Source organism: Sinohyriopsis cumingii, unplaced genomic scaffold, assembly GCF_028554795.1.
Source record: "Sinohyriopsis cumingii isolate HCF-2022 unplaced genomic scaffold, ASM2855479v2 utg002132l, whole genome shotgun sequence".
Taxonomy (NCBI): Eukaryota; Metazoa; Mollusca; class Bivalvia; order Unionida; family Unionidae; genus Sinohyriopsis; species Sinohyriopsis cumingii.
This window is the reverse complement of record NW_028316136.1, coordinates 271,267-287,005: the sequence shown is the minus strand read 5'-3', so window position 1 is coordinate 287,005 and position 15,739 is coordinate 271,267. Positions and strand designations below refer to the sequence as shown.

The following is a 15,739-nucleotide window of genomic DNA, read 5'->3' as shown; positions in this document are numbered from 1 at the left end:
TCTCTGACACACCCACCCACCCTGGGCTATTATTTGTGTAATGCACACAACATACCTGATGAAAAGTCAGCTGCAAGAACAGTTCATAAATAAATGATTTTGGAAAAACTAAGCCTATTAAATAGAACTAGCAGTATTTTTGTTTAGTCGATAATAAAAACTGATGATACACACAACCACATTTAGTTGCAAGGGGTTGTACTGTACAATCTACGATGTCTTATTGATCTTGTTTACTCTGCACTAGAAAATTACTCACGGAATTGCCTGGCATCTTTGTGCTTCAGTCAATGGAAAATCTTTATTCACTAATTGTTTTTGTGAATGGACTTGTTCTAATTATGTACATGGTCTCTTTTAGCAGTCATTATGTTTGAAAATACTAAAATTGAAGGTTTGTACAAATTGTTTCCAAACTGGAATTTCAGTTTCCATTAATCAGGAAAAAAAGTTCTGGTATTAGCTTATGTTATATAATTGCTTATAAGTCAAGTCAAACTGCAAGCAACAAAGATCCTGATCTTCACATCATAATGCACCTGCAAATCAGGGTCTATATTGTTTGTTCTACTGATTACTCCTAACAAACTGCATAGACCCAGATCTGCCGGTGCGTTATGCGATGGCAGATCTGGGTCTGTTGAGCTTGCAGTTGGACTAATAAGTATATATCTATGGTATCTTGTACATTCAGTAGTATAGATTATTGTTCAGTTACTACAGAAAAAAGAATCGACTTTCAGGTTTTGCCAAAACCTGTGATTGTACTGTTACATAGCAGTTTGGTTTATTAGATTCCTGTTCATGTAAAAGTTTTGACCTTTTTGCTTCAATGTATGCTGTACTTTTATTGCAGATTTCTAGGGATGTTTCAGAGCTTGCAAAGCAGGTCATAAGCAAACTTCACACCCGTAAATACAAGTCATACTCCACCAAAACATTGCCTGCACCCATGCATGCGTTATCTGACGTGCACAGCCAGGGGTCTGGGATTGAGACTTGTGCAATCTGTTTGGAGGACTATCAGGAAGGGCAGGTAAAATTATGTGCATGTATTCAGTCCATTTATTTAAGACCTAAGCAGGCAGTCGTATACTTTTAGTTGAGGATTACTGTAGTGATGACAAAATTAGAAAAGATCTCAGCCTCTTAGGTGCTGACAGGCTTGTAGCAGTGATTTAAATAGGATGCAGATTGAACTATGAGTACTGTGCTACCATTCCATTGATTGGTCCATTTACAGGGATCTTACAGACTGAGATTTCAGCATAAATAAGTGTGTGCATGCACAAGGACTAACTAAATTAGGCATAGTTCTCATCATACAGTGCCATGTAAAAATGTTATGGCCAAGGTTTGCTAAAATCCTGATGAAGATACTGTAGTCCCCCTCTTATAAGGCCACCCCTAATGCAGCAGGGAAGTGGCCTTATAATGCAGGTGGCCTTTCTAGAGGGGGATGACAAATGTGAATAGTAAATACATATGAAGAAAGTCACAAGTACATTTAATTTTAAATATTTAATATTTTCATTAAAAAATCACATGCATGTGAAATAAATGTAAAACAAACTGTGTCATCATTTTCAAAAGAATGCTATGAATGACCATTGATATAGTTTTAAAACTGTCTTTATAATTATGTTACAGATCACATCATCTGTCACTTTGTTGGTAACGGTCTAAAAAACAAACCAGTCTCGTCACATTAAAAATATCCTTGCTGTCATATCCCCTGCATATATCATTTAGTCTTTTGTTCCAATCTTCGACAACTTCATTATTAACATCAGCTGATACTCCACTAAGGACAGAACACTTAATATTGTGTTGCACTTGAAATCTGTGCAACCATCCGTTACTTGAGGTAAAGTCGTCATATCCCAATTCAACTGACAAAATTGTTGTTTTTTCTTGTCATTCAAATCAGGATACAAATGTCTCCTGGCTCAAACAATCTTCCTTTCTCCATCCATTTCACCTTCCCACTTCTGCAGAATTGTTTCATTATCATTCACGATATTGTTTATCTGAATCTTCCCGACATTAGTTTTATGCAAGGATCCTCGACTCCCCCCCCAATCCCCGGTCAGTTGAATTACTTTCACTTTCTCTTCTAAACTGATAATTTTTCTTTTCCTCGATGACATGTTGATCTTTTTGTAGTAAGTTATTAATGTTGCCAACTACAGTACTGATAAAATAATTTTGTATGCATCTAAACAAATTGCCGTGTGTTTTTAAAGGAAGTGATCTTGTCACGTGATTCGTTAGTCGCAGTCTGGTACCCTAATGTTTTTATACGTTTCTTTACACTAAGTGAGAGAAGCCAAAATGGCTTCGATATGTACCATTAACATCACGCAAATTTGACCTCGCGGCCATTAGGATTCGTAATTTTGACAATTATTGTCGGCAGTAATAGCCACTGATTATCAAAGTGAACAAGCTCAACGTCTTACTAAGGGAAGCCATAAAGGCTATCAAGCCATTTTCCTGCTGACGTGGGTATTGTACATCAATACTGCCACTTCTCAGCTGTTACTACTGTTCAATAATTGTAATCTTAACAATTATAAGTGACTAAACCGGACAACTTACGATAACACAGCAGTAAGACTAATTGGATTACATGTACGTACCCTTTTGTAAGGATTAAAATTTGAGTCTTTCTCGGTTTTTATGGAATAAATTTGGCTTCTCATGAGGCGTAAATGATATAATATTAACCTTAGTGGTAAATGTACTTTACTTAACACTTTTTTCAGTAACAAAAACCTGACATCGGGGAAACAGAAATCAGATTACACACGTTATGAATAAAATACTGGTTCTGGATACATATTCAAATAAAATGCGGCCGCTTGTGAGGGGTAAATTTTATATTATTGCACCAATATGCTGGCCGCTGGTCGGGTTAGCCGGGTGGCTTTTCACGAGGGTTACTTTTGAACACAAACTCATCGGTGCCAACGGATTCTGGCCATAAGGAGCGGTTGGCCGCTGGTCAAGGGGGCCATTCAAGAGGGGGACTACTGTAAATCCTTTCAAATAAAAATTAGGCACTCCTACAAAATAAATGATAAATGACAAAGATGCAAAAATTCTTTAAAAGTATATGCACTAATAAAATAGAAAATTCTTTTAAAATAATCTCAAAAACCTTATTCTTTTGTGACAAAAAATGCATTTATTTTATAAGTTTGTCATATTTGTCTTTCAGTGCTTTGTGTTGAGTTTGTGAAAAAATGTGAAATCAGGTGTACAGAAATACTGAAATATACATACACACAGAACTGTATACATACAGACAGACAGACAGATCCTAAATTCTAATAGCTCTTGCTGGACAGTAAAGTTTTATTTAATCAAGTGTTGGGAGGATGATAATAAAAGTTTATTGTTTTTGTTTAAATCATTTCCATGTCTGTTTGCATGAAACACCACCACTAACATTCTCAAATCCCCAACTACAAATCGCTGTCAGACAGAATATATATACATGGCAGCCAGTATAAATGGTGGAGGAAGAACCAGGGAAAACCCCGGAAAGAATCACAGACCCACAAGAAGCTACTGGCAAGCTTTCTCATGTACTCACATTAACCGAGCATGATACTTGAACCCATGCAGACAGGGGTGAAATGGCAGTGGTCTGCAATGGTGAGCACTTTAGACCACTTGGCCACTCGGCGCTCCTGAAAAGTTTGCCATTGAATAGAAAAATATGTAGTTTATTGTGGAGCCACTTCATTGGTAGTGTCTTGATGTTGTAATGGCATCAAAAGTTTAGGTCAGTTTATTGAGGATTATACTAATTTTGTCATTTGACACATCAGAATGTATGTTACATTTACTGGTGTGTTAGATGGACGAATCAGAAAGTATGTTACATACACGGATGTGTGAGATTGACCAATCAGAAAGTATGTTACGTGGTTGTGTGAGATTGACCAATCAGAAAGTATGCTACATATATGCATGAATATATTTGTAAATGCTGCAGCAGGTACCTTGCACTAATGTGGTGCTCTACAGTTTCCTATTTTGCATAGGGTTCGCATTTTAAAGAGAATTTCCCCTGGTTTCCTTACTGGCTATACTGGCTATTTAAAAAAGACCTTATATATCTTAGATATTGTTCAAAGAACATTTAATTCCCTTTATTTTGGTGTATGATTGATGGGTGTAATATGGCCTTACTCCAGATGTGCACCTTTCAGAAAACTGCTAGCTTCACTTGGTCCTTTTCACTTCCTGGACTTAAGAGGTAAATTGTAAAAAACAGGAGCTGATAAATAACTTCTCTTACATTTTTTATATTTAGTTTCCCTTGCACTTTCAGAAGCTGGTATTGTCTAGTTGGGCAAAATTCATTTTCCGTATTTTAAAAGGTGCTAAAGATAGTGTACTTTAGACTAAATCAGGCTGATTTTTTAGCACAAGGGAGCAGTCATTTTGGTTACCTGTGTGCTTAGATCATATACAGTTTCTAAAAGTACAACATCCAAAGAAATATCATCCACATTACATTAATGTAGCCTAGAGGTATGCCAACATTCTCTCCACTGTGCATGTTTCAAATGCAAACAACTTCACCTTACATACATCATTTTCTCAAAAGTACATAATAACTGGTGAGCGCCATTGAAAATCAACAAGGAGACCGTTTGTTTACATTTTGTGAGTGGCCTTGTGGTTTACTTCATTCATAGAATACAAAGATAACAAGAAAATGTTTATTTTGTAAAATTTGTATCGTTGTCCTGTATCAAGAGTCTGTATTATGATGTACTGCCACCTGAGTAAATATTGATTCATCGATGTATTGATATTACTCCAAACAAACTGCATGGACCATAATGCATTAGCAGATCTGGGTCTTTGCGTTTACAGTTGGATCTCAAGTATTTGCAAGTATACGTATTGCATCTTTATGATCTAGATGAAAAACTTTTAAAATGAAATTATATGCTTTCAGCACACCTACAATCTCCTGAGGAGATTAAATATAAATTGTTAAGGAAAAGTCTTCTGCTTCTCTCCTTTTTTAAATGCATTTTCTTTATTTTCTTCTCCTATTGCCAGATACTAAGGGTTTTACCCTGCTCCCACGAGTTTCACAGAAGTTGTGTTGATCCCTGGTTGCTAAGCAACAGAACCTGCCCTCTCTGCCTGTACAACATTTTGGGTACGTCTAATAAATTATTTTTGTCTTTCTTTTTCTGCTCCACTGCTTGGAGACATTTTAATTTGGTCCTGCCTGTCCATCCACTTCTCTGTCCCAAGAAGCTTGTCAACACCATAGCCAAAAAACAAATTGATGTAGAGAAATTAAATTTACTTGTCATATTTGCCTGCATATATACATTATTATTTTGACCTGCATATGTGGCTAAAACAATATTAGCTTAATGAAGTTGACAACTTGTGTACTTGTTTTGGTGAAAACCAGATAAGCACCGTTGCTTTAATACCACCGGAAATAAACTTGATAGTCAACTGTGCTTGCATTTGTACATGAAAACAACACATTTTTATATTTTACTCAGCTTTTAAACTTTCTGAATGTAGACTTTTTGGTGAATAGAATCCTCTTAGTACGATTACATAAAAACAACGATGTAGACAAGTGAAATATGTTAGGCATATTTTTTCACATATGTATATGAACTAATTAGGTTTTCATGTCACTAAAAGTATATTTTTCTTCTTTAACTTTCGACCTATTTAGACTCATTCTTTGTTGGCGCATTTGGGACATGCATATTTTGACTGCGTTTGGGGCATGCATATTGTTGATGCATTGAGAACACGTTTTGACTGCATTGGAAACGTTTTTGAGTCAATTGGGGACATACATATTTTCTCTGCATTGGCAGCACAATATTTTGACTGCATTGGGGACATGCATATTTTGCAAACATAAATCTAGTTGATATCAGTGTCACATTTATTTGTATCATTTTTCTGTTTTGATCTGCTATCTTTAACACATCCACACAATTTGTGCAGAATGATGTTATCACCATGACAGTTGTTAAGTGATAATCTGGGAAAAGTATAATATCCATTCACATATAGTATGCATTTAATTAGTAAAATTTAATTTGTTTATTACATCAATAAAATTTGAGCAACTTAGTTACATCAGTAAAATTTGAGCAATTTAGCAGCACCAGTTTTAGAAAAATCAGCCAATTTATTTTCTCAACCTTTCCGACACAGGAGGTTTACCATTCTTTGGCTTGGATGGATTTGGTTCATTCTGTTCATACTACTACTATTACTACCAGTGTACTATTTTGGCAGTGGCCGAGTGGTCTAAAGCGCTCTCCGTCACGGATCACTGCCATCTCACCTCTGCGTAGGTTCGAGTCTCGGGCTCGGCCAATGTGGATATGTGAGAAAGCTTGCCGGTAACTTCTCGTGGGTCGGTGGTTCTTTCCGGGGTTTTCCCGGGTTCTTCCTCCACCATTAATACTGGCCGCCATGTATAGCCTATCTTGTGCTGAAAAATGGCGTTAAACCCTATGACAACAACAACTATTTTGGCATAATTTTAGGTCGGTTTTTATGTATCAAGGGAAGTAACTCAAATTCAGGTACCTATTTAGACTTGTTAGTAGTTATCTCCCTTGACAATGCGTTAAAATGACATTACTAGATTGTCCTCAAATAATGATTTAGACGTTAATATAATTGTCTTGCAACATGTATAAAGGAAAATGTAGAAAATATAAAGATTAATAGCAATATATCTGGAGTTGTATACTTTGATCTGATCATATGTAAATTAGCAAGAGTTCAGTCATCCAAGCCATCAGTATTCTCAATACATTAATTCAGTTGAAGTTTCTGCATTGGACTTTTAACTGTAGAAGTTTCTGCATTTGACTTTTAACTGTAGAAGTTACTGCATTTAACTTTTAACTCTAGCAGTTACTGCATTTGACTTTTCATTGGCACTTAAGCCATTGCTGTTAGCACTCTTTTGCTTTGCACTCAGCCCAATTGTCATGTGTGTAATAGAGACTATTGTCGTGTGTGTATTAGAGAGATTATTGTCATGTGTGTAATAGAGAGATCATTGTCATGTGTGTATTAGAGAGACTATTGTCATGTGTGTAATAGACTATTGTCATGTGTGTAATAGAGAGACTATTGTCATGTGTATAGTAGAGAGACTATTGTCATGTGTGTAATAAAGAGACTTGTTATGTGTGTAATAGAGAGACTATTGTCATGTGTGTAATAGAGAGATTATATGTATATTACAAATGAAAAGTCAATAAGTCTATTGCATTTTAAATTACTTTTTATTTTTAACATACATAGTTGAAGAATGGACAACTTGTATCCACAAATTACATTTAATCCACAATGAGTGCGATCAGTCAAAAAAATTAATTCTTCTCAAGAACTCTGAATTACTCATGACAACACAAATTAATATTTTGACCGGGTTTTGTGAAATGTAGTTCAGCATATTTTTGTACATTGTATGCTAGCTCAGCTAACAATATAAATTCACACAGAAATAGAAAATTTAATAGTATTTGCATATTTTTTCATATATAAATGAATTTATTGGTTAATTTCTGTTGGTTTTTTTAACTGCTACCAGCATTGACTGTATCTTCACTAGAAAAATGGATCATTCTATCCCAGTTGTATATAAATTATATTTGAAGACCAGTAGATTTAACAAGCTTTGAAAATAATAAATACTTTGTACATAAATATTGGTTTTAATTAAGATACATCTTTAAAAACAAATGTGCAAGATTTAAATGGATATAAAAATACAGAAGCAATCCATAGAAAGTGGAGTAATATGAAAATGTCTGACTCTTAAACATTTTCACCCAGCTAGATGTTGGTGTGATGTCACTGGAAGGGAAAGGGAGATAATTCACTTCCACTTGCAATATATGTATAGAGCCAAGAGGATATCTTGTGCTAATTACATTTTGATTCCTCTCTTGATTATCTGATCAACGAAAGTTATGAAACATGGTACAGTAATTTAAACTTTCTTGAGGACCAATGAAGTGAACATGAGATTTCCATTCTTTGCATTTGTTTCTGACCCCGAACAAAACTTATTATTTATTTTGAATTTATATAAACTACTTCTGTTTAAATATCTAAATATATTTTCTAAAGTCCAGATGCAGTTATTTGAACCTCAGGCCTAATGCAGAATTGAATACTATAGTGATTACTGTGCTGTCAGATATCTTCAGGCCTATTGCAGAATCAAATACTATATTGATTACTGTAGTCAGATATCCTCAGGCCTAATGCAGAATCGAATACTATAGTGATTACTGTAGTCAGATATCCTCAGGCCTAATGCAGAATCGAATACTATAGTGTTTACTGTACTGTCAGATATCCTCAGGCCTAATGCAGAATCAAATACTATAGTGATTACTGTAGTCAGATATCCTCAGGCCTAATGCAGAATCGAATGCTATAGTGATTACTGTAGTCAGATATCCTCGGGCCTAATGCAGAATCGAATACTATAGTGATTACTGTACTGTCAGATATCCTCAGGCCTAATGCAGAATCGAATACTATAGTGATTACTTCAGTCAGATATCCTCAGAAATATTACAACACAGCAGCATTTCAGTTACTGACAAGTTGCTCAGCATGTGTGGTACATGGGCTTTTATAAACATAATTGGAAGAGTGTATCAAAGTAATGCAAGTACGGATAAATTGAAGCAATTTGGTAATACTAGATTAAACAAGATCCAAGAGGTGAACATAGTGATGAAACAATACATCTTTGGCGTGTATCAATACGTTGCACAAGACAGTGCCTTTGATATGATACATTATAGATTAAAGTTCAGTCATGGTTGGTGGTGCTCTTTTGTGTGATTTATTGGTTGTATTTCCACAGTGTAGATTACAGACAGATGCTGATTGTATTTCCACTGTAGATTACAGACAGATGCTGGTTGTATTTCCACTTTGTAGATTACAGACAGATGCTGGTTGTATTTCCACTATGTAGATTACAGACAGATGCTGGTTGTATTTCCACTATGTAGATTATAACCAGATGCTGGTTGTATTTCCACTATATAAATTACAGACAGATGCTGGTTGTATTTCCACTATGTAGATTACAGACAGTTGTATCTTAGCATCTGTTTATATGTCAGTTTCATCCATGACGAGATTACAAAAATACTTTCAAACAGACTAGCTTTCAGATGTCATTGATTTTTATTCAACATTCTAGGCCATTTAAGACTACTCCATTTGATTAGATGCATGACTTACTTTAATCACCAGACAGTTATTTTTCATTCTTATTTGTTCAGTTTATCTTAACCCCAATATGGAAATACAGTTTTGTAGCACATGATCCTGCAAGGCTAAAATATTTGAGAAAAGAAGAAAAAGTTGCATTGTACTTTCAAATTGTCTTTATTATAATTTGGCTTGGTATTCTGCCTTGTTTACATTTGCAGAATGGGTGATTTGACAGACATGCCTTCTATTTTTATCCATCCAGCATGTACATCGGACTTGTATTTAATACCATTTTCAGGCTCGAAACCACCACTGGTATCTCCATTCACTTTTCCCACAATCAGATCTACTTCACAACTGTAAAAACTATTGTCATCTTGACTATCATAAGCCAGTATTCTCATTTGAAGATGAACACACTGGGAATTAGCCATTTTGGGTTTTCTCGGTAGCCCATATTTTAAACATGCATTTGTAAAACTTCCTTGATACAAGGTTCAAACTACAACATGTGCTGTTTCAGTGCACAATGTACCAATCAAATTTACTTTTACAACCATTCTTGTGATGTGACTAGCAATGCAGAGGGCACGTTCCAGGTTAGATTTCACCAACGCTGTTGTATCGTCTTGTCATTCAGCATATTAAAGCCATACCAAATGTTATACTTGCAGTTTCTGAGAAAAGAAATAATCTCTCCATCATTGTCAGGCAGGTATGGCCCACTGTAAAGGCGTTAAAGTTTGCTAGGCCAGCTAGTAAGTGACTATACAGATGGTGTCAGCAAATTCCAACTTTTCCAATTGGCTCTAACCCTACACCCCAACATAAATGTCCAAATATGAAAAATGGTATGGCAAGGATCAGAGGGAACATGGTATGGCAAGGATCAGAGTGAACATGGTATGATAAGGATCAGAGGAAACATGGACAACTTTATGCTGAACAACCTGTTTGGATAAAATAGTTACCATGGCATTGGCGGGGGGAGGGAGGGGCAATATTATGAACCACATCTGTTGGTGTTAATTTGTAGATGGCAAGTGTATTTTGTCAAATCATTTTAGTTTTAACTAACAAAATGAGTGCCTGTGCCTGCAACAGCTGTCTCAGATAAATTATAAATTTAAAGAATAAAAATGCAATGGACTTATGATTATTGACGACTGCTGAAGATGAAAATAACTTGCGTATGGTATTGTTTTGTATCAGTTTTTTTACCACTTGTATCAATATGTGTATCATCACAGTACAAGTATTGATGCATTGATATACTGATGAATTGTTTCATCCCTATGCTATAATATTACTTGTGAGATACTGTTGATCATGTTCCTGGCCGATACATGTAATCTGCCTTTTTTCTAATAACATAGACTGATTAAGAGATTCATAATATATTTTGAGAAAAATATTTAAGCAATCACCATTGGTGAGCATTTTCTATTAAAGTGATTCTGTATTTATATTGGAAGTGCTACATAGTACATGGGACCCCGAGTGGCCGAGTGGTCTAAAGCGCTCTTCGTTACGGATCACTGCCATCTCACCTCTGTCTGCGGCGGTTCGAGTCTAAGATTCAGCCAATGTGGGCATGTGAGAAAGCTTGCCAGTAGCTTCTCGTGGGTCGGTGGTTCTTTCCGGAGTTTTCCGGGTTCTTCCTCCACCATTAATACTGGCCGCCATGTATAGCCTATCGTGTGCTGAAAAATGGCATTAAACCCCACAACAACAACAACAACAACTACATAGTACATATATACTATATCAAAGTAACTAATCTCTCTGACTAATAATTTCCTGTCAAGATTAGAATTTGAGTTAAATTCCTTTACTTATTTGATTAACCTTTCAAGGTAAAAAAAACCCCCAACAGATTGTGGAAAGTGCTAGAAACACAAGCCATTCTTTGTTGCAGAGAGTATACCATATACTTTTAGGGATGATATCCCCCTTACAGTTAAGTATAAATTTCCAACTCAACAAATTGGTAATACAACCAATGACATTTTTATGGTGGAAGAGTTTATATGCTACTAATTACTAATTAGTAATAATTGCTGGTTACTTATAATATATAATAATAACCTTTATTGATTCTATTCTGAATTGTATCTTGTTGCAGCACCTTTTGAGAAGACATCCAAAGAAGGAACCCCCCGGACGGCTATGTATTCACCTTCCACAGGGATGGCTCAGAGTTCCCATGACATAGAACCAAGTGACTTTAGTAACAGAAATAGTTCATTGTATCAGGCAGCTAGACAGAACTATGCAGCCAATCTCCGTTATTGGCATCGGGAGCGAGAGTTCCCACATCGGTGCCCTTCATGTGAAGGGGCCAGGGGCTCTTCCCCATCTTCATTTGACTCCATTATGTACCCAGACCCCTACTCAGGCACTCAGCCAGTGAGACAGAGTCCCCCATCCCATGACCCCCATCATCCAGATGTAGCATACTCAAGAATCCATAATTCATGTAGCGTTCATCTTGCCAATTCATCCTATGTTAAAGCCAGCCATTCATTTAGGCCAGTTCTTCACAATTCATCTAGACATTCATCTGTGCTTAACTCAGGGTATCATTATTTTCAGTCTCGTAGCCATGTGCCAGTAGCTAGGGTACCACCCACCACTCCTATCAAAGTAAATTGTCAGAAACAAAATTTCTACTTCAATCCACAAACATGTGTTCGACCATCAGATGTGTATCTTGCTGGATCACATTCTCGAGAGTGCGACAGTGACCCTGATAGCAGTGGAAGTTTACGTAATGTAAGCATTACAGCAAGATATGGCAGCAGCTCTAGTGAGAGCCTTGAGTGTAGTTGCACATGTGGTCACTGTAGTAGCCATTGTGTCGATAGCAATAGAAGCACTTTTGGAAGTAGTGAATTAAAAATGTCAAGTGATGATTTAAGCTGTGATTCAGTTAATTATCGTGAACTTACAAAGGATGAGGAAGCACAGTTAAGGGAAAGTTTGCTCCCACTTTGCCAATCAGAAGGACATAGGAATATTTGTTCAAAAGGAAATACTCAAACTAGGCATGTTCATTTTAAATCATGTATGACAGAGGATTTTGTGTGTAGTGGAAGTTCGTTGGAATCTTTGTGTACGGACACATCAGGCGCGCAATTATCTGATTCCGAGGACCAGCATCAGTGTCAGTTTTGTGATGATTACAATTTTCAGTCATCTGATGTATCACTGAGTGATGCATCAGATGTTTCAGTTTACCTCAGTGATGAGGAGGCTCTTAAAGATAACACTAGTCAGGGTCTTGTCAACACCCAAACCAATTTGAATTCCATATCCATCCCTAGTTTGGGCTTGAATGAGACAACATTAGGGGATGGATGTCCCCAAACAATCAGTGATATTAATTCTGTGATGAAACCATATCAGAGATTCCATTCCCCTTGGACACATCGGGCAAAGAGAGCTAACAATGCACACTGTCCTATCAGCAGACATTCGCAATCGGAATCATTACCGATAACAGATGATGCAAAAGAATTACAAAGTAATTTTAGGCAAGATAGCAATATTTTCGGAGATGCTAATTATTCTGAATTATCATCCATATCAGGTAGAACAAAAAACTCTAGTAGCGTGAAACATAGTTGCCCAGATTCTAGGAAGTTACATCATTGTTACCATGGTTGCCATAAAAGTTATCATCATGGCAACCATGAAAGGGAGGCAGCTTTTGACTTCAAGTCGTGCACATGTGATAAAACCTTTTCTGTTGGTAGGACTCTTGATAAAGTTAACTCTGGTTCATCGCATAGTCATTTGACTGGTTCCCAGTTGTGTTTTGTCAATGGTAATGAGAACAGGCTGGTGCATAAGAAATGTCGGACATGTACCAACAGTCACATGCCCCATTCCATGGGGCATGCATGTGGCAAGACAGGGACTGCAGCTTGTGGCTATTCTGATGATAATCAGCAGTTTGGCATGAGGTCTATGGTGGTATTTACACAACCTCAGGGTAAGACAGGATTGTACTGATATTTCCTTTACTTTTGTCTCATCTATAAGCAAGGAAGTGACATTGGTATCTGTTTCCAGCAGTTTCAGCATTGCTTTTATCAATTTGCTAAAATATTTGGACACTATTATCTCCTTACAGTTTTAAAATCAATTTGGAATATTGTGATTGCCTCCCTTGAACTACCATCAAAAAAAATTCCACAAACACTGGAGGAATACTTCCAAAATACATGTGAAATTGTGCTATACAGATTTGTTTTGATTCCACCATTTCATGTCACCTTGTTCTCTAGCAAGCAATCAAAAAATCAGATACACAAGTGCATTTAATGCCACAGTATTTCCGAATGAAATTTTATACATGCAACTTGTAACCACTGACAAGTGATTTGTTAGACATGAAAGATGAATTGGGTCACCTAGGCCTAGCTTTTTCCAAACAATTATTTTCACGGTTTTAACTTCAAAACTATTTAGATCTATTCTGTTACTGCAACCATATATGGTGGAGTCCATTGTTCATTAATAATGAATTGCTTGAAATTTTGAAATTTGTTTGTTAAATCAGAATTTAATTTTAAAAAATCAGAAATGAGTGAATAGATTGTTTTATATACACATCTGGCTACAGTGCAAGATGTCTACCCAGATATTTATGTTGTTTGGGTCAACGTCTTACTTTCAGAATAAATGTTTAGTGTGTTCCCCCGTCAACCAATTAATTTGATTTATATCTTATTACTTTTTTCATACTTACTTACTCTGACGTCTTTTTCTGATGGAATTCAATTTTGACACAAGCAAGAGGACACGTTTTCAAGTTCCGTTGACATACATTTCAGTTGGTAACCAGGGTATCCTGAAGTCGGTCAAAGGAGGAATGATTTTCTTTAGCAAAATAAAGTTATCAAATAGCATTTGTCAACATTAGTATATTTTTCATTGTTTTGTTAAAGAACTTAACTCCAAATTAAGCTGACTTAGGCATTCTTAATCCTGCTGAAATTGATTTTCATCAATGGCCATCTCATTGATAAGCTTCTTTGTCAAATATGTCTCGTGTCATCTTATCTATGAATGTACAATATGTGAAGTAATGGTTCATGATGTGGATATTATTTATAATTTGTTAAACTTGGGTTTCCTTGATTATCTTTTGAGTTATACAGAAGAATATGTGCTAAAAATGTTACTTCAGTAATTATGCTTTGATTATGATGGTGTTTATTATTATTATTATTATTAAGTAACCTTGTAAGATATTGACACCAATATCATTAAATAATCAGAATAAATTCAGACATTACTTAAATTTTTCACCTGAAATGCTATGCAGAAGGTGGGTATGTGTGTGAATTACGAACTCTACCATGATGACAATATAAACTAGTTTTGAGTTAGTATTAGAAACCAGATTCTGTTCTTGGACTGACTGTTCATTATTGCATGAAAAATACCACCGATAAAGTTTGATGTTGAAATTGGCTTTTAGATCAACCAATGTAGATGTCATTCCTTATGTTATTGATCCCTCAAGATGACATACAGCAGTAAGCCAATGATTTTGTAGCTCCTTCTTCAAAGATGCAATTTACTGGAACCTTACATAATTATGGATTCTAGTGATTCCATTACATAGTGGAAGACAGCACTGTTCATCATGGTTTGCTCCTCGACGTTTTCAGGGGTGGACAGCATTGATACAATTGTTAATGCATGTGTGTAGCTTAGCCTCGTTTTCAGCTGAATAACCTAGGGTCAAATGAATACATTCTAAGTAGGGTCTTAATGGCCACCACATTGGCCATCTTGTGTTTGCTATTCCACATGAACAGAATTCTTACTGGCATGGAGTTTTCACCAGAAGATTTATTATAATGTTTATTTGGTCCTAATTGAAAATGTTGCCACCTGTACATCCATCTATAATGATCACCACAGAGACCATCTTGATCTTATTGGTACTCATGGATAGTCTTATCAGTGTGCTGTTTTATTGAATAATAATGATAATAATAATTATAATAATAAATATATTAATAACAATAATAATGATAATAATAAAATAATAATAATTATTATGATAATAAATAGAATAATAATGATAATAATAATAATAAAATAATAAGAATTATTATTATTATTATTATTTATTATTCTTATTATTATTATTATTATTATTGTTGTAAGACATTTAGCTGAAGAACCTAAATGTCTTGAGGCTTTCTTGCAAATAAACATTTATGGACCGACTAATGACACATGCATACATATACACATATGCATAGACAGATATACACACATGCATACATATACCCATATGCATAGACAGATATACACATATACATACATATACACATGTGCATAGACAGATATACACACATGCATACATATACCCATATGCATAGACAGATATACACATATACATACATATACACATGTGCATAGACATATACACATA

General features: G+C 35.6%; 1 protein-coding gene across 1 annotated transcript in view; it reads left to right on the top strand.

Moving 5' to 3' along the window:
- Window positions 1-15,739, top strand: part of LOC149771070 (uncharacterized) — a 124,657-nt gene that overhangs the window by 92,388 nt on the left and 16,530 nt on the right. Inside the window, exons 7-9 of the mRNA XM_089948882.1 lie at window positions 857-1,036; window positions 5,089-5,191; window positions 11,405-13,276. Coding sequence (XP_089805008.1) covers window positions 857-1,036; window positions 5,089-5,191; window positions 11,405-13,276 — 2,155 coding nt within the window. The remainder of the gene's footprint in view (window positions 1-856; window positions 1,037-5,088; window positions 5,192-11,404; window positions 13,277-15,739) is intronic.